This window comes from Enoplosus armatus, chromosome 22 (genome assembly GCF_043641665.1).
Source record: "Enoplosus armatus isolate fEnoArm2 chromosome 22, fEnoArm2.hap1, whole genome shotgun sequence".
NCBI classification, from domain to species: domain Eukaryota; kingdom Metazoa; phylum Chordata; class Actinopteri; order Centrarchiformes; family Enoplosidae; genus Enoplosus; species Enoplosus armatus.
In genome coordinates, this window is record NC_092201.1 from 8,462,525 (window position 1) to 8,482,297 (window position 19,773).

Genomic DNA, 19,773 nt, shown 5'->3' on the forward strand with positions numbered 1-19,773 from the left:
TACATATAGTACAGTATAGAGCTTATTGGTTTACCACTCAGTTGTAATTGTGACAGTAAAAACACTTAATTTGATGGCAATCTACACTAAATGTGCGTAATAAATCTTTATGTGCTGGACTCAACCAACCAAATAAGAGATTAATAATAATAATAATATGTTTTTTGAGTACTCAAGTCAGACCAGCCAGATTACAAGACAATTTCCAGTCTTTCCCCAAAGTGAGAAGCATGTTTTGCAATGTAGAGAATCAAAATATAATGGCTAAAACAGTCCTGTTCACACTGTGTATTCATGCAGCCAAGCATTAGTGGCAGTTTACGTCACTGAGATCAATGTTTTGCCACTCATGCATGTATTTTCCCTTCTGGACCCATGCACAGTTAATTAAAGACACACAAGGAACACTTGCGAGTTAGACTGGCAACTACATCTTTTTATTTGAAAAATACTATTTAGTCTGCATATTAGCCAAAACCAATAGCAGTAGGAACAGTGCAATGTCATATTTGTGTCCTTGCTACATTCATTCATCGACAGCACATCACAGCAATAAGATAATATCATTGCCATTATTGTCATATTTGCCTTTTGTATTAATGCACCGTTCCTCTCAGTATTGAGCTTTAATGCTGTTTGTAATCTTTAAATTGTTGTGTCTCTTCTCTCGATTGTTAACAGCAACAATGTGTGCAAATAGACTAAACCTGAGTATAAGTGAAGCATGATGCACATTACAGCGTGAGGCGCATTGATGACAGCTGTCAAGACCTTTGGAAACACTGATGGTGAGGTTAAGATTAAAATGAGGGTGAGATTTAGTTTTCACAGGGTCAAACGGTCACATATTAAAGAGGATAGAAAGAAAGAGAGAGGAGAAAGATGTGGTAGAAATGAGAAGTAAAGGCAGTAGAAAAAAAGAAAAAAAATGTTCTGAACTGCCTCTCACTCTATTCCATCTTAATGATGAATGTTTGACATTTGTCGATAAAAACTATAATTATGTGTTTGTTTTTTGTGAGGGAGACGGAGAGAAAGAGAAGAGAAGAGACATTTCTGAGTGAGAAAGCTATAATCTCTGTGTGTCTCTGTTGACATGATTGTGTCTTTGTCAGTCTTGATGTGTGTGTTTGTGAGCGTACAACAGTGTGTGTGTGTGTGTGTGTGTGTGTGTGTGTGTGTGTGCAAGGAAGCAAAAAAGAGAGACACAATAAAAAGAGAGACATGATAAATCTTTGACATTTGTGCAGATAAACAGTAATCTTGTGGTCCACAGTCAGTTCAGATACAAAACACACACACACAGGTTTAAGACTTCAAGCTAGGCACAAAACACCTAAAACACAGATTTTGTGAATCGTTATTAATATAAAACTCACACAAGGGGAGAGTTTCAAATGCTTACACAAGGAAATCCACCCCAAAATCCACTCCTAAAACAGCTAAGCAAATGCTACCCTCTAGATAGTTTTGTGCAGACATTTAATAGTTAATCATAAAGAGCCTCAGTTGAGTCAATGGTCCAGAATGCAATGCAGAGATATTGTGCTTTGAGGTTTGAATAACTCAAGTGAAGAAACGTCGCTCTACAATAAGTCTCTTGATACATAATCCCTATTGTGCTCTCTACCAAAGTGTAAAATCCACAGTTGAAATACAACAAGAGGAACCTTGAGTGACGTAAGTGTGCTGTGATTGGTCAAACATGAGCCAAAGCAGCACCAGCAACTGGCGTCTTTATAAAATGTACCAAAACACGGACAAATGGACCGACAGTGAAGTCCAGGCTCAATTGAGCGTATGTACGACAGGAAATACAACGCGACCTTGACTCGTCACAGCAAAACATAAAAATTTTGTGTGTGACATGAGTAACGTTGCTATACCAACAGCAAATAAGTTTGGCTAAAGAATCACTTAATACCCCATGAACATCTCCACCGGTTTTCACCTCTCTGCAGTGATACAGAAGTGTACTCCAGGGTGTGTAAGTGCACTGTGACATCACTGTTGGGTGTCATCAGTGATGCTGGGTGTGGTCAGGGGTAAAACAGGCTTAAAACCTTCTCATAGAGGGCAGTCACTGAGTACAGTGTTATTATTACCAACAGCAATGGTGGCCAAAAGTACAAAAATAACACCAGAATTATCCTGTAAAAGTAGGTGTGAATTTTAAATTAAGAGCTAGTGCTCACACATTCTTAAAAACATACACACACATTATCCCTCACCTCCCACCTCCATTTCTTTTGTTGTCTCTATACTGACACACACACACAAATAAACACACATTTGTGAAAGAACCATTTGATCTTGCTCACTCTATTATTGACAGCCGCGCTTGGCTAAAATGAAAAGGTGTTTCCAACTCTTAACATTATCATAAATCATTTCATCCTCTTTCATCCCCTCTGCCTTTCGTCTTATCCTTTTCCTGTCCTCCCTCTTGTCCCCCTTCATCCCTCCATCATGCTCTCTCCACCTGGGCCACCTGACTCCATTACATCAATTAATCTGTTCCTTTGATTACAATGTCTGTGCTCTGTTGATGACCTTTATCGGTGTGTGTGTGTGTGTGTGTGTGTGTCCCTCCTGCAGCCCACACTCTTTCTGTTTTTGGTCCATTGTGTGTGTGTGTGTGTGTGTATCTGCACATCCGTTACTAAAGCATGCTGCTGTCCAGTGTGTGTGTGTGTGTGTGTGTGTGTGTGTGTGTGTGTGTGTGTGTGTGTGTGTGTGTGTGTGTGTGTGTGTGTGTGTAGGTGTACGTGTGTGACAGAGAAACAGAAAAGAACGAAATGACCTCCTCACTAGTGGCCTTATTTTCAGTGTCCCCTCTGTGCCCAGAGACTTAGCCATTGTGCCAGTTTAATTTATTGACTCTGTGAGTGTGTGTGTGTGTGTGTGTGTGTGTGTGTGTGTGTGTGTGTGTGTGTGTGTGTGGGTGTGTGTGTGTGTGCGTTCCTATATATTTAGCCTCGACTCCAGGGTCTTGCTAAGGGAACCATCAACACCAGTTCTGCTCTCTGGTCATTTAACACAAGCTGACCTCCTGTGCCACCTCACACAACACACACACACACAGTCAAACACACTAAACGGTGTCAAAAATGTGTGAACACATGCAGGCAGCCATTTACAGAACTGCACAGTCACCGCACTCTGTTTCCACCAAGTACAAAATACAGCTTGAAACTTGAAAAAGCGCAGATAGATATTTCCTTCCCTCTCTCCTCCTTTTTCCACCATCCTTCTCCCTTTCTCGCTTTCTTCACAGTCTGTCAGACACTTGACACTCTCGCTGCTCCATTTAGCAAAAGGCCAGCAAGCTAGTCACCTTTCACTGTCTCTTTCTGTCTCTCTGTTCAATTAAGCTTTAGAGGCAAGACTATGCAGCTCTGGTTCTAAAAAGTATGTTTAATAGCTGCATGTATTATGAGTGCCACATTCTTGTACCCCACAGAAGTCATCCCTGTAGGAAAGTGGTTGGGGTGGATGGTGGGCGTACAAAGCAGCAGACAGATGGAGACCGGGGTTTGCGCCTTGCATCCATGGTGTGTTTAGGTTTAGTCTACTAAAACACTTTGGTTAAGGTTATGGAAAGAGGCTGGTTTTAGTTTGTGCTTATGTATGAATATGTCTTTGTCTCCTCTTCACTCTGTGTGTATAGGTGTGAAGAGTTTCTGTCATCCTGTAGTCTGTTTACCCTTGTTTCAGTCCCCCTTTTGTTTGTCAGACATTCTTTCTTCCCATAGTTCACATTTCGTATCCCTCCGTCTCTTATCCCTCTATCTCGTTAGTGTAATAACCAATTAACTCTGGCTCTTGGTTGCTTAAATTTTTTATTTATTTTCTCATTAATTCATTTCCCGTTGAAAGCGCACTCCACTGTGATTGGCAGCTCACGCTAATTGCAACTCAGACTGTGAATGTACAAGATACAGTCTCACACAAGCACACACACACACACATTCAAGCTCATGAGCACACACTCTCAATTGCATGCATGCAAGGTCATGCGTATACTTGTGTACGCACTTGTATGCAAACTGAACACACATTGAGAAATGCTTGCTAGCTGCATACACTCATTATGGAAAAAAACATCTATTACAGCCCACATACATACACACACACACACACACACACACACACACACACACACAGGGATCAGTGTGATGGTTTTAATTAGATTTGGCCTATCAGCCTCCAACTCAGAGACTCAGAGAGAGAAAGAAGGCAGATTACTGCTGCCCTCCATAATGGCCTTCCAACACTTTATCTGAGATTATAGTGGAGGGGGACGACTTCAAGGTCACTAGCACTATTGAGCAGAGGAGATGTGTGGAAGAGGGTGTTCAAATAGCAGGACAAAAAAAATCACAAATCACATCACAATATCATGGAAAATCACATGTGTTTTTGGTACAAATTAAATGACACTGCTTTTGCATCCTTACATGTGATATTTTCTCTTCATCTGTGAGAAAATGGCAGATCACGTATAAAAATGTGTTGCTGGAATTTCCACATATTCACAGAAGAATCCTCATTACCATTAGTCAGTAGATATTAACACTGGAAATGTTTTAACTGCAGTCCTGGAGCCATATGAGCTTTATGAACAGATAAACAACTCCCCAATCAGCTAAACAAACCTTTCTGTGTACATGACATGATTACTGGCTAACTACAACCACGATTCAGCATCACGACTGATTTTCAAGAGGTTGGACGGAATCCACGACACACACACACACACACACATACAAGCCAAACACACATACAGACACTCACAAACTGACACACACCCTCAGACAGAACACGTCAGAGCCTTTCCCTTATAATATCCAGACTGATCCCCATGAGTACATACAGTATGGTTTATTCTTACCAGTGATCCATAATTCATCACCTAATAGCATTTTACAAGCATAACTGAGTGAGCTGTGTTGAATTTTTCAGCCTATAGCTATGGACTTAGATGAAATACAACTAAACATTTACCACACCAGGGTGTGTAAATTTAGCTCTTTAGCTACAAATGATGTATACTTTACATTTTTGCTGACCATTTTCACTACAATTTTGCTCAGCACTATATTTTTTATGTATATTTTCTACTCCTCCAAGCAGCCACTGATTTTCTTTCATATCCATTACCTCACAACAATAATCTAATTTTCACTAATGCAGTCTTGGTGTTTGCTGTGTTTAATTAAAGATGATCGGGATTTTTTTGGACTAGATTTGCCTCTTTATGTAATACAGTTAGTTAAGGATTTGATATTTTCCATCAGACTAATACCTGGCTCCAGATCATGATGTAGGGAGAAGAAAATTACAGAAGATGAAATTGATAGTAGGTTTTTTTTTTTAATTACTCAGAAAATTGTATAGAGTTTGGTTGGTGGCAAGCCAAAAATGTTGTGGGTGGTTGTGATTTGCACTCATGACTCATGTATTTCTAAAATCCTAGCCCCAGCCTTGATGGTTTACAAAGTGATTAGCTGTGATTAGGGATGCAATGATCCGACACACTGGATCAGTATTGGTCATTCACTTTAAATATTGTTTCTTTGTCAATGTAGTTACAACTGGAATGGTCCTTTAATGTAGACGAGAGGTCTGACCATAAAACGCTAAAAGTATCCACATCTATCTATCTTCAACCAACAAAACAAGTGGCCAGCCCTTTCACTCTGCTTTCTATTTTCCTCCCACTTAAACTGTCCCTCACTCTTCCCATTCCCCCCGGCAACCAGACCTAAAAATGACTAACCCGTAAACTAATCTCCTTCGTAATAAAGCCTTTGTGCCACCTGACTCCATTAAAATAATTATTCTGCTCTGCGTATTTCTTACCGTACATGATGACATGCACGTGTGTGGTTGGGCATTAGTGCATGCTGTATACAGTTTATGTATGTGTGAGGGGAGGTGTGTGTGTGTGTGCAGGCATGTGTGTTTATATGTATTTTGTGTATTGTGAGCACCGTGGAGGCTTTCCCTATGTGGCTGTACAAAGCATGCTGGGAGGAAAAATGCTGAGTCTTTGATGCTAATATGAAGTGTCATATCTTCCCTCGCAGTGTGTGTGTATTTGTTGTGTGTGTGTGTGTGGGTGTATACAGTTTGTGTGCACTGAGAACTTATGCAATTACAGTTCCTTTTTGCATTACCACGCTGACTAAAATGCTGATGGACGTACAGCCCTAAGCTGACACAAGCAATCACTCCGCCGTGTGTGCGTAAGTGTGTGTGTGTGTGTGTGTAAAACATGTACAAAACGCACACTAATTCTTGGCTTAATATTTTGTGACTGAGAGTGCTGTGTTGTAGGCAGAGGTTAGACACACACACATGCGCGTGCACAGACACACACTGTCTAAGAATAGTCAGTTCACAGCGGTGCTGAGGCTCAGAAGGCCAGTTACTGTAAAAGGATTTTCATAAGTTGAGTTCTGAAGGCAGAGCTGATCTGTACAGAAGGTCCTCTGCTACTCCTCCAGCCGGAGAGCCGAGAGAGAGATATAGTCTCTCACCCTGGGACATTAATCGGCTCATTAATGTTCTTTCTTCTAAACTGCGGGAATTAAAGTTTCCCACTCCATTTATTGCTGCTACAACCATTACTTCTAAAGGAATCACTGCTTAAACTGAAAATATTATCACAGCAGTGGTGTCTCTGAGTGCTAATACTATTTATGCTACTGGTATTATTATTACTATAATATCAAAACTGCTCTACGGTCTTCATATCAGAGAGATGTGAGTGTAGCATTCCAGAGTTTTCAACTGTATCACATGGTCTTCATCATCAAAGTTCATCTTTGACCTTGGAAATAGAAGTTTGACCAAAAGAAGCATGAAAAACGAATGGTTTGCTCTTTCAACTGTATCACATGGACAGCTGCCGAGCTTGCATATTAACAGATCCATCTCCGTGACAACTCAAACTCAAAGTTCAAACTCCATCTGCTGATGAAGACTGTGTGATTTTGTTGAAAGCTCAGGAAAAAGCTAGTAAGTGTTGAATTAGAAATCTTGCCAAAGAAAAAACATGTACAAATATTTACACTGGTAAACAATTTAGAGGTTGTTATGTGTCTTTAGTTACGTACAGTACCCGCTGGTTGCAGGAGCTGTGTGACATGGATGCCTTTGCATAATGTTATCTAGTCTTATAATCTCTGTAGCATGTATTTACATTTATAGACAGAAAATTCATATAAAAGATGACACAGTAGATATAGCAAATTAAATTAAGTTAACACATATAATATTGTCAGCTCTAAAAATCTAAATCTTATTCTAATGTGTATGAATACTTCAATTACTGTCTCTGCAAGAGAGGTGATGGAGGTCCATCAACTATGCACCTTGAAAACATACAATAGAAAATGAATACAAAGGTAGAACGCCATAAAAAAAAGCTAATAAGAGCATGCTGTGTAGCCACAGGTGGTGTACATAGTTTTCTTCCTGCTTCCATGTCGTTGCCATGACACTATCAGAGAGGCAGACACTTTGGGATTCAAGTAGCAGAGGTGTTTCCCTTCCTCTATCCGTATACTGTATGTATACTGCATCTGCCGCATCCTCCGCTAGAAGTACTATAACTGCTACTACTAACTAATTCTACTTTTCTACTCCATCATTCCACTTACCTTTCTCATCCCCCTGATTCTCCTCTCTTCCAACTTATGTATTTAACTCTATATTATATTATCTATTTATTTTTTATGTTTTACTGTACTTAATTCTCCTCTCTCTCTCTCTCTCTCTCTCTCTCTCTCTCTCTCTCTCTCTCTCTCTGCAGCCATCGGTGTCCAGATGACTCTGGAGGTGATGGAGTCCAGATTCTGGGCCATCGCAGCACAGGTAAGTACATAGAGGCTCAATGTGATGCAGTTGTTCTATATAACGCTTCTTGCTAAATTTTTGAAATAAAAGTCCATTAACAAATACGGAGACAGATCGGAGCTTTCACTGAGTGAATCCTTCATGTTTTAGATCTGAGGACTTTGATTCCAAAATGAGAGTTGTGACTCTGACAAAAGGATAAATAAATAAAAAGTCACTCTTGAGTATAACATGAGCTGAAGTTGTCAGCTGTTTACAACTTTTTGCTCTCAAAACAGTGACATAAAGTGAATGTCACCATCTGTGAAAAAGTAAAAGAATGATGAATGTCAGGTACCACAGTGCACTGTAGAATTGACCCTGTGATTGTTGCTTCAGTTGTTTCCATGTTAGATTTATATTGTTTTGTTTGTTTTTTAATGGCCCCTATAAAACAAGTTAATTGTGGTACTATAGTTGCACTAATGAGAAATCTTTGATGTATTTATGGTTCTAGCAGTTATATTCAACAACGCTTGTGGAATACAAACAACACAATCATGCTGTTCTTCAGTTAGTGAAGAATAATACTATACCCCACCCCCAACCTCCCAAATAATGACCGGACCGCTCTCATACAGCAACCTGCAATAGTTTGTTTTTCATGACAGATTAAAGGATTACATTAAAGTGCTCTGATTTCCGACTGAAAAAGGCACACATCTTTTTTTATTTTCTCATACACTTGTACATTTTAACCATTCAGTCAAAGGTTGCGTTCCTCATTTGACACTAAAATTTCACATTTACATTGTAGGCATTAACCGAACACCAAATTCCTATGGAATAACCCGCTGTTCAATATCTTGCTAAAGGTTTAACCCATGGCCTTCATCCTATATTCAGGAACATCCCTTTAAACCACCAGGCTGACACCATTTATTACTGTATGACAAGGAGTCAAGGATTATTACAGGTTCTTTTTCTGCTCCATTAGTTGGTAATTACAGCTTTTAAATTCTATTTAATTCAAAGCTTAATGCAGTGTTTCCTATATCACTGCACAAACCTTTAAAGGAGTGCATACCCTGCTAAAATATTATTATGGAAGATTAAATGTCATCATTAGAATTGTTTTCAGCTCATATTTCGAGTGCTGCTTCAGAGAATTTCACCACTACCAGTTTCAGTGGAGGATCTTAGTGTCCTTTTGAGTTCTTCCACACCTTCAAGAAAACATTTTGTTCAGGAAAACGTGCTTAATTTGGCGGAACACCTTTGCTGCAGCAGGTGTTTGATAGCTTGGCCATTCCCCTCCTCTGCTCCCATGGCTGTAAATGACAGCAGTTAAAAGAGCATTACAACTGCTGGCTAGCCATTAAATGATGGATAGCTACCATAGGCTCAGCCCTCAAGTGTGTGTGTGTGTGTGTGTGTGTGTGTGTGTGTGTGTGTGTGTGTGTGTGTGTGTGTGTGCATGTTTCTCTGTGTGTATGTATTTGTGGAGGTGAGAAGAAGAGAGTACTGTATATGTGTCTGTTAATGTGTGTCACGTTGACAGGGACCATATGCATCACCATCTGTGCACAAGTGTGTTGTTATGTCCATATTAATCAACTAAGAACTCATTAGCATCATCTGCAGCGGCAGCCTTGTTATCCACTAGATTTATGCTGCATAGAAAGCCATTCCCATTCTCATTTACTGTGTGCACTTTCAACTCTCTTCCCCTGCCTGACTTCTCAATCTTCTCTCCCATTTCCTTTCTTTACCTCAGTGCTGTCTGTCCTCCCCCCGTTTCTCATCTCCTATACTCCCCCCTTTCCTCATCTCCTCAGATAGGTTACATAATCGCCTTATCTTCCTGTCATGTACTCACTGTCAAGCATCTTTATTTCATGGGGTTTGTGTGTGCGAGCACTCACAGTATGTGCTTGTCTTGACTGTGTATGTTCATGTGTGTCCATCCATGCATGGATGTTTATTTGTGTGTGTGAAATTCTCTCTTCTGTGTATTTTAAGTGTTGAAGATACTGTACCTACTGTAAATCCTAAATTAAATAGCAGGAGGCGGTACAGTAACCAATCACATAAAAAGACAAATAAAAAGGATGTCATATTGGCAAAACAAAGGTATTGATTGTCCTTGATTTTCACACGACACCATCATTAGGTGTTAAATGAGATATTTTAATCCAAATGAACTAATAATTTGTTTGTTTTATATACTAACAACATACAATTAGCTTAATCTTTATGTGTTTTAGAGGAATGATCATTGCAAGGAACAAAGTCCTTAGATCTCAGGGGAAGGGTTACATAAGTGAGGGAAAACCAATCTGACCTTATGGCTACAGTATGAGGTTGACTACCTTAAAGTAAGATGTTATCAGCTGATGAATTATGAATCAGTGAGGGTAGGAATAAAGCATGAGCTGCCATCTAATAGGAATCAGTCAGAATGTTAATAGGAAAATGTTCTGACATCACTGTAGAGCGTACTCTGCTTTGTCAGTGTGTGTGTATGTGTTTACATCCTTAGTGTTAAGAAGAGAGACAGTGAAAGAGAAATAAGAAAGTATAAATACAAAGGAATAAAAAAAGTGAAAAGACTGTGAATATGAGTACTTCATCACCTTGCTCCACTGACACATTATATTCCCACTTTCGTTAAATCTGTAAATCCACAACTCTATAAAGAAACATCACATTAAAATATACCGTGTGAATCCTACTGTGTATTTCTCTCACAGTCCATTGCTGATATATTTTTGTCTGACAGCGTGTGGAGATGCAGTGAGAGGCTGTGAAGTGATAGTAATCAAGAGATGATGATGAGTACGACTTTTGAATATGAAAATATATGTGTAATTAATGCAATCACAGAAACAGAAATTATTCTGTGTTAGTCTTTTGCAAACAAGAATATTTTCCGGTTTTACAAAGAATGTCAGTCTTCAGAAGCGGAGCAGCTTTCTTCAAAATATTTTTATGCGATTTGATAATTTGTAAAATCAGGCATTATAGCAAAGCAAAGCACAGTATCGAATAGTTCATCATGGTTCTAATACTGTAGTGTGTTGCTCACTTTGAGTTCAAGTATGTATGTGAGCTGATAGCAGTATCATCAGTCGCGGTGAGAAACCGTTCGATTGATGTTCAGGGAATGAGAGTATAATTGACGCTCTCACCATCACCTTGACTCCCCCCTGGAGCTCCCAGATGAGACACATTTACTAACGCAGGATCCTGGGGAACCGCCTTTTACATGCTGCCCAGATTTAGAAAGCTGGCTCTGATGTTAGAGGTAGTTAGAGGCTGGATGAGACGTAGAATTGTTGCTTATAGAGGCGATAACATACATTGAAACAGAGAGAGGGTCCAAGGCAGCTAGCGGAGATGAACTGATTGGCACGTTTGATTTTAATTCATTAGTGGCGGGTGGTGAAGACAGTCCATCAGTCCATCTCGTGATCCAACTGAGAATACGATTTTATGATGTCTTGACAGAAAATATCATAATGAAATTTATTATGCACATTCATGCTCCCCTAAGGATGAACCTGTTCCACACTTCATTACACCAAACAAGCAACCGTGCATACAAATAATAACTATCTAAAGGCCAGTTTTCCAGTAAATTTGCTCAGCAAATGATTGCTCCCAACAAGATGATCATTTCTGTCGGTCCACTCAGTGAATTGTAGTTTATTTCAGGAGGCAGCGATGGGAAGCAGGGAGAAAGACTGGCACTTTGCTGTAATAGGATTGAAAAGGATGATAGATTGTCTCATTCAGACTTCGACACGCTCTGTATAGCCTGACCATGATTCCAAAGATATATTGTCCATAGACACCGATCCACAGATGCTGTCGACATAAGATGTGACCAGAAAGTCATTCGCTTTCCACCGAGGCAAAATGTATACAGTGTTGATAGAGAACTCATTTTGCACCTGCAAAGGCTGATATATAGTAACTTAATCGTATTATTATGGAAGAAGCTGCTACACCTAACTGCAAGTTTTGCATTTTTCCTTTAATCTTTTGATTTGTTAAATTCCTTTTAGCCTGCATTAAAACCTGTTATAACTGTGATGATTTATTTACAAAAATCATTCATGAAAAAGAGAGAAATCTTTCATCCATTCCTGAAGCCCTGAGAAGATGTATGGCTTTGCCAACAGCAAACTAACAGCAACAGAGTGAGACAGTTCAGTCAGTGCATTGACTTGCACATCATTAACTGAAGTAATGTTTCTCTCTCTTCTTCATGCTCTCCTTTTATCTCTCTTTGTTCCTCTTTTCATGTCCTCTCAGCCAAATGACACAGATGTAAGTATGCATAAATCCCCCTCTCCTTGTTTTTCAAAACGTCACTCTACTTTTTGTACAGAACCAAAATGAACACCTTCAACACCTGCTGAGCTCTGTGAAGTCAGCTTCACACTCACACAGTTAAAACAGACTGCACACACACGCACACACGCAGAAATTAAACATGCACAAACTTGGAAACAAGACACTCAGGAGCCCATCACAGGTAGACAAGACATTTCACACACGAATTAACACATTCTCAGCAGCACACACATATTTTTTCACACTCACACGTACACATGCACTCGTCTACACTGACACATGTTTCAAGCATATAACAGCTCCACAGACAAACACAGGCAGAGCATGTGTTCAGATCATTTCTTCACATACACAAACATGCCCCCCTCTAAACACACGTGCTCAACAGATAATAACATATCACACTTACAGTCACTTTGACTGATTTTCTTTTTTTTCTTCCTGTCTGTCCTCCAGTGCTCCAATGTAGAGGGGACTTGTCCTCTTCGGTGTGACAGCTTTGTGAGTATATCTTACTGTCTGATATGTAGTGAATGTAAATTCTCATGACTTTACTATATAATGTCTTAGAATTGAAATAGAAAATTGTTATCTGTTACCTCTATATGGAGCCACAAAAGTAAGAAAAGGTCACTCATGTAGCTTTAATTTTGAGTCTCTCACAGTTATGTGAATTATTGTGCTTGTCGTTATCTTTGTCGGTGATGTTTGACACAGATCTTTCCTTACGTAAGTAATTGCTTTCTCTGCTGTCTCTGTTTCTTTCTCTCGTCTCAGGATGTTGAGTGCTACGTGATTGACAATAATGGCTTTGTCCTAATTTCCAAACAGCGCAATGATGTGAGTTCACACACACACACACACACACAGACACAAAGAGCATGTGCTTTCTAGATTTTCTCGTCTTTTGACTTGATTGTTTGAGAGCTCTTATGTCCGTCAACATTCATTACCTCCCAAGAAAAGAAACGCACTCTGAATTCAGTTCCAAAATATTCTCTGCCTATGTATATATCTCACAACTACTTACATTTTCCTCGTGATTCAGTCAGGAAGCCCACCTCTCATTCTGTGAACCACTGTTAACCAGCAGTACAGACATCCTGTCTGTGGCCAGGACACTGTGTCCAACAGACAAACTAGCTATGAATAAGATTCAAAACCACATGATATTTTTGAACTTTTCTTTGCCTTACTTAAGCTTACTTGGTCATTAATGTTTAGAATGACCTCCTTGACCTTTGTGCCCATATTAAACTTAAAAATTATTTTAAAACACTTTACAGTAGTGAAAAGATGGAGTCATATATCATTTTTACATATTCACAGTTTCAACTTCCAGCCTTTTCCCACAGTAACTATCAATAATAAGTGTAAGCAGTAAAATGAGTCATGAATCACAACAACTGTAAGTAGCACAGCACTACAGAGGCACAAGGGACAACAATTCCCAGTCTACAATTATGCAACACAACAAAACATAAGCAAAGCAGCAATGTGCCCTGTAATTTTATTGTAACAGTGATAGTTTATAGTGAGTCTTTTTATTACGTTTTTTAAACATCAATAGCTTCATATTTACTGTACAGACATGAAGAAGCGCATTTGCCAAAATGTTGAACTATTCCTTTAAGAAGATTCCTGCAGAGGCACACCTCTACTGAGTGCATGTGAAGGAGACACTACAACAAAATCATGTGTGATGAGATACATTGCTTTTAAACCAACACACAATATAACATAGTTGGATGAATAATTGATTTCACATTGAGGTGAAAGTGGAAAGGATGAACAGCTTATTGCTCAGCTTATTGTGATATGAATTTAATGTGTTCAGCCGCACAGATCGTTTCACACTGTGTTTTTCTCTTTCTTTTCTGATAGGCGGGAAGGTTCTTTGGCGAGGTTGACGGATCAGTGATGACCACACTAATCCGAATGGGCATGTTCAAAAGGTATTGTCTGGATGTCATTGCCTGACCGCTTGACAAGATAGTTGTGTGTCTGTCTGCCTCTCTGTCTGTCTGTTAGCAAAGGACAGGGGGTTACCTAGTCCTGACAGGGCCTGCAAGCATATGCAACTTGCAATCCCACATTGCAATGTTAAGAGCCATATTACGCATCCCAGTGTATTAACACCATGCATTTGACAGTGGCTCATGAATTTGATTACATGTCACCCCCATGCTGTATCACAAACAGAAGTGGCTGCTGTTGAGTATTGTCTTAACCAGGAGGATGGCTTGCAAAGGTTTTCTGTTTACTTTTTGGTTCTTCTTCTTCTTATACACCTAAGCCATGTATTAGTATGCATGTGAAACCCATAGCCTGGAGGACGTGCTTTACTGTCATTATAAAGACTCAAAAGCTTTGTTTTTATTGCTATATAATGGTAGAGGCTCTGCCCTGTGTTGTACTCTCTACGTGCAGAGGGTAGCTAATTCACCCATCTTTGTATTCGTGGTATAGATATCCCTGCTTTTCCCTTTTGCTCTTCTTTAAGCTTCTTTGACTGCTCTGGAATTTTCTCCCTCTTACTTTTTTGCCCGTCTTTTATGTTTGAAATCTCATGAGTGATGTGCTATTTTTAAACAGCTAAAAGATTTCGTCATGCTTCATTTGACACAGGATATTACATAACTGGTTTTGAGCATGCATGAACTTCAGTGGCTGTGTTTGTGTGTGTATGTTTGCACACTGTATGTGCATGCATCTGCAAAGTTGTGTGTGTATTTATGTGTTCTTGTGCTTCTACCTGCGTAAGAACCACATATACATAGTGTAAGAAAATCAAGAAAAGGTCAAAATACTGGGTCAATCCTCTGTTTAAAAAGGAAAGTAGTTCCAGCACTGAGATGATTTTCTCTCTCTTTTCTTTCTTTTCTAAGTTAAGTTAGGGATCAGGGTTTCTACAGAGGTTAAGCTCAGCTATACGACGCTGTGTGTAATAGTCTCAAGGGGGTCAAGGAATCGATGTAAGCCAGTGAAATACTGCCTGAAGAGCAACACTGTGTGCTTTTGTGTGTCTGTTTCCTCAGGGTGTCCTTGTTCGACTACCAGGCCATGTGCAAGATGAACTTGCACTCTGTCAGCAGCGCCCGTCCACTCCTCAGTGTATGTACAGTCTACACACAATCTGTGTACAGTATTGTTACCATAATGGTCCAAACAATTCTGCAGTAACTATAAAATATCTATCCATCTATCTCTTCAGCCGTTCTATGGTTTGGCTTCAGCCCTCAAGTGGTTCCTCTCCAACTTCCTGCTGTAAGTGTTGCTAGGGGCAACCAGAATGTCAGAATGTCCAAAATAGTTCAGTAAATTATGTTTTTTGTGTAAAAGCAGGTGAAAGTTTTTTTTCTTGGTTGACAAAACAAAATGATTATAGGACTAGTTCCACATTTTGGGTACTGTGTTTATGTGCTCTCTTGAAAGTTAGATAAGAAGAATCAATACCACATAAATATGAAGCTACCGCCAACACCTGATTAGCTAACTGACTAGCTTAGCACAAAGACTACAAACAGGGGGACACAGCTAGCCTGGCTGGTGTCCCAAGCTAACAAAATACACCCACCAGCATCTCTGAAGCTCACTAATTAAGACCTAATATCTTGTTTGTGTGAGTAAAAACTCATACAGCAACTTGCACATACAGCAGTCTTAACATGTTTTTTATGGATTAAACAAACAAGACATAACATATTAATAAGTGAGCATTAGAGATGCGAGAAGGCAAATGATGTTAGCTTTGAACAGAACCTGGCTAGCTGTTTTCCCCTGTTTCCAGTCTTCATGCTAAACTGAGCTAACTGGCTTCATATGTACCGTACAGACATGAAAGTGGTCTCAGCGTGGTCTTTACTGTAGCGACTTGGTAAGGCTAACGCCACTTGGTGCATCTAGCAGCTTCATTAAAAAGAACAGAAAAAAATGTCTACCAAAGCTACCAATTACCGCTGAATAACTTGAGGACCCATTTTAATATCCCCTTGACACAACTTTGGGTCCTGGCCCAGTTTTTGAAAGCTGCATGCAATCTGCTTGCAATCTGCTTTGGTCTATAATGATGGCCACCTAATTGACTCCCTCTGTCCACTCTCTTCTTCACCAGGTTTCTCCTGGAGTTTAATATCTGTGGCTTCTGGCACACGGAGCATTTCGCTGACGGTGAGCTCTACAGGACAAAATGTGGCCAGTTAAGGTCAAACTGTCCATCTTTAGGACAAATGTACCTCTATATGTGTTTGGAAATGTCCTTCTGTATGTATAAACCATGTATATTCTGGAATCAATCATGTTCTACCAGTCACAACAAACATGTTACAGTAAAGACACACATGTGTGTCTTTACTGTAAGTTGTGTGCAACATTGATCACCAGTCTAGAGGTAATTATGGAGAAACCACATCGTGTCCTCTGATCCTCACACCTCTCATCTGCCTCTGTCTCTCCATCGATCACACATTTATCCTCATCATTACTCCACCTGTCAATCATCCATTCTTCCTTCTACTCAACATCATCATCATCCCTCCATTCAGCCAAGCCATCTTTCAGTGTGTGTGAGTATCTGTCTTGTAGTGTTTTTGAGGAAGATCAGTGTTCTGTAAAACTACCTTTTTTTTTGTATTTTGTGTGTGGTTTAGTGTTTGTAGTATACTTCAAACAAAATTATATTTGGTGTGTCTGATTATGTAAGTGGCTTTTAGTGGGAACAGGGGCAACTGGCAAGTTCTTAAGAGTTAAACTAATGTAATTCTGAGGAAGTCAGACAGAAAACATAGCTCACATCTGATGTGACATTTCAACAAGCCATTATGGCTCTTCTTTCTGCTTTTAAACCTGCCATTTTACCTGTACACAATGACCAAATTCAATTTTATTTGGAGTACACAGCAAGCTAGAGTACCTCTGGTCATGGTAGATGGAGCAATAAATGGCTCAAGTGTGAAGCATTTATGTAGTATCCAGCGTTCTCACACTCTAAGCTTGTCAGTCACCAACAAAACATCACACATACACTTTTACACACACCTATTCATATTACCAACCTCGAGACATGACCCATGTCTATTTCTCTATTAGCCTCAGCTCATAAGAAAAAAGGAGACATCCTGCAACCGTGTGACACCGAGTACCCCAGCTTCGTCTATGAGCCGTCAGTCAAAGAGACCAACAGCATTATTAAGTGTGGACGCTGCCAGAAGTAAGCACACGCTCATGAACTCACAAAACTGCAGTGCAGTCCTCCCTAAGCCCTAGACCAGTCATATTAAATTGTCCCTCCAAAATCCATTTTCCACGGCTTTGCTCTGCTTTGCATACTGAGAGCAGTGTGTGTTTATACAAGAGTATCAGGAAGGGGGGAATAAGTAGAAAGGAACAGAATTAGATCAGGGTGCATGAGGTTATAGAGAGACAGAGAGTGAGGGAGAGACTGGAAAACTGAGAGAGGGTATTAAGACAGGTAAATGAAAAAACAGAGGGATGGATGAGAGTGGGTGACAGAAACAGAGATGGAAAAACAGTGGGAGGGGGAAGAGGAGGAAGAGAGGGAAGCATCACAGCATGTGTGTGTGTGTTTGAAAGACAGAGAGAGAAACAAGGAGAGAAATGCCGTGGTTCTGTGGTTACTAAATTATTTCAGCAGGTTTGTGATCATAGGTTGACTGTTACCGCCCTCGTGAGGCCAAAAGAGGTATAATGCAGCACAAACACTGCTTACAGTACCACTGCTGGGCGAGAGTCTTAGATTTCAAAGGTTTAGTTCACTTTATTACCCACTTTATTGCAGTCAAGGAAATCTTCAAATACATTTTGTCCTATGAATTATTATGTGAGACATTATTTGGGTTTTTTCTTTATTATTTTTTATCAATGTATGAATCAGTGTGGACATCTGCCCTGGCTCAGCGCCCCCTACTGAACGAAGGTTTTTTTTTCTCCGTGATTTTGTGCTTTTTGTTCTTTTTGTTTTTGTGCACATTTTCACACTTTTTATATGCTCGTGTTTGTGTGTGTCAGGATGTTTGTGGTGCAACAGATACCAGAGAGCAACCTGTTGATGTTGGTGGTGCAGGCAGACTGTGACTGCTCCAGACAGTACCCACCCATCACCATGGAGCCAAAGGAAGTCAAATATATCCTTTTTGGTATTCGTATGCTGGTTCGTCTCGAGAAATGATCTCACCTTAACACACATACTAAATTAGATATTGTTTATCACAGCACCGCTGGAGCTGCTGAGCAAAAGCACACTTTCCAGATTTGGTAGAGCCGGTAATATTTCACTGCATAACTCTGACATGTGAGTAGCAGAAGAAAAGGTAGGACAGAGCTGTGCCTTACATTGGTACCTTTAAAAGTTCAGTATAATTCATCAAGATGTATAAACATAATCAGTTTTCTGCCCTTTTGACTTTCTTCCAAATGAATTTCCTTGGTTCTGTAGTTCCTGTTGCTCTGGAGAGGGTGTAGACAGACCAGCAAGCAGGATGCCGCTAATGTTGCAACAAGGACAGGATCTCTTACCAGCTTCCCACTCGTAAAACACAATTGTGTCTTGATTAAGCTTTTCCACCATACTCCCCTCACTCACTTAAAATTCTGAGGCCCGATGCGTGCCTGCTATGGTACATTTATGACATATGTCATCATATTCAGTGTGTATTAATATTTGAATTCAAGAGAGGCCTCTCCTGTTCCTGTTGTTGCTCCTTGACCCCGCTGTACATAATGCCTCTGTGAAGTGCGACCGGATGAGGTCCCAGAAGATTCGCCGACGCCCCGAGTCCTGCCACGCCTACCATCCCCAGGTCAGCTTCTCATTGGCCCACCCCATGAATGACCTTGACATCAGCTTCCAGCTTTGGAAGTGTTAACTAGTGATTTCTTCATAACCTAAAAGATGATAAAGAACACCTCCTCTTATGGTCTTACTACACTGGTTCTGTGCACCATAGTACTGCTTCTATATCTGCTATCATATTTAGCTTGATGGTAGTGAATTAATATCTAAAGGCTTAAGTGATGGCAGAAACGCAAAGTGAAATCACTTTCTGTGTTGTCCCTGCAGGAGAACGCCAATGACTGTGGAGGAGCTGCTGTTATATCTCTCTCTGCCTCTCTCTTCCTCACCTGTCTCTCCTTCTCGACACTGGTCTCCTGATGATGGACAGCTTTGCTGTTTCCCCCGTTCTCATATAAAGGAGAGGAAGAAATGAATCAAGAAAGGTGTGTGGACACGGGACACCTCAAGTGGATTATTTAAGAAGGCCATAATTCTGCTCATGACAACCACAAACCTTGTCTCTAATGACGGACCTTTGATGTGGTTTTTGAACATTAATTGGTTAACTCCTGCAAATTATTACATCTGAACTGAAAACGGCAAAGAAAGCAAGTTAATAGGCTGTTGTTGCCATGGATACTTTTCCATTAGTTACTTTCTCATACACCACTTTGCATCTTAAAATGAAAAGGGACCGAAGAGATGCAGGTGGTAGCTTTGACGTGCACTCATAAAAGGGGATTATGAGTCACAAGATGCAACAAAGTCCAGGG

At 40.1% G+C, this 19,773-nt stretch overlaps 1 protein-coding gene across 3 annotated transcripts in view; it reads left to right on the top strand.

The window, feature by feature from the left end:
* Nucleotides 1-19,378, top strand: part of cacna2d4a (calcium channel, voltage-dependent, alpha 2/delta subunit 4a) — a 79,304-nt gene extending 59,926 nt beyond the window's left edge. For 2 of the 3 annotated variants that reach the window (XM_070929335.1, XM_070929336.1), the window contains 13 exons: nt 7,823-7,884; nt 12,166-12,180; nt 12,664-12,708; nt 12,985-13,047; nt 14,092-14,162; nt 15,246-15,321; nt 15,422-15,474; nt 16,322-16,377; nt 16,752-16,772; nt 17,296-17,416; nt 18,235-18,350; nt 18,943-19,025; nt 19,286-19,378. In XM_070929335.1, the coding sequence (XP_070785436.1) occupies nt 7,823-7,884; nt 12,166-12,180; nt 12,664-12,708; nt 12,985-13,047; nt 14,092-14,162; nt 15,246-15,321; nt 15,422-15,474; nt 16,322-16,377; nt 16,752-16,772; nt 17,296-17,416; nt 18,235-18,350; nt 18,943-19,025; nt 19,286-19,378 (875 nt within the window). The remainder of the gene's footprint in view (nt 1-7,822; nt 7,885-12,165; nt 12,181-12,663; nt 12,709-12,984; nt 13,048-14,091; nt 14,163-15,245; nt 15,322-15,421; nt 15,475-16,321; nt 16,378-16,751; nt 16,773-17,295; nt 17,417-18,234; nt 18,351-18,942; nt 19,026-19,285) is intronic. The other variant, XM_070929337.1, reaches the window with a different exon arrangement.
* The last annotated feature ends 395 nt before the right edge of the window (nt 19,379-19,773 follow it).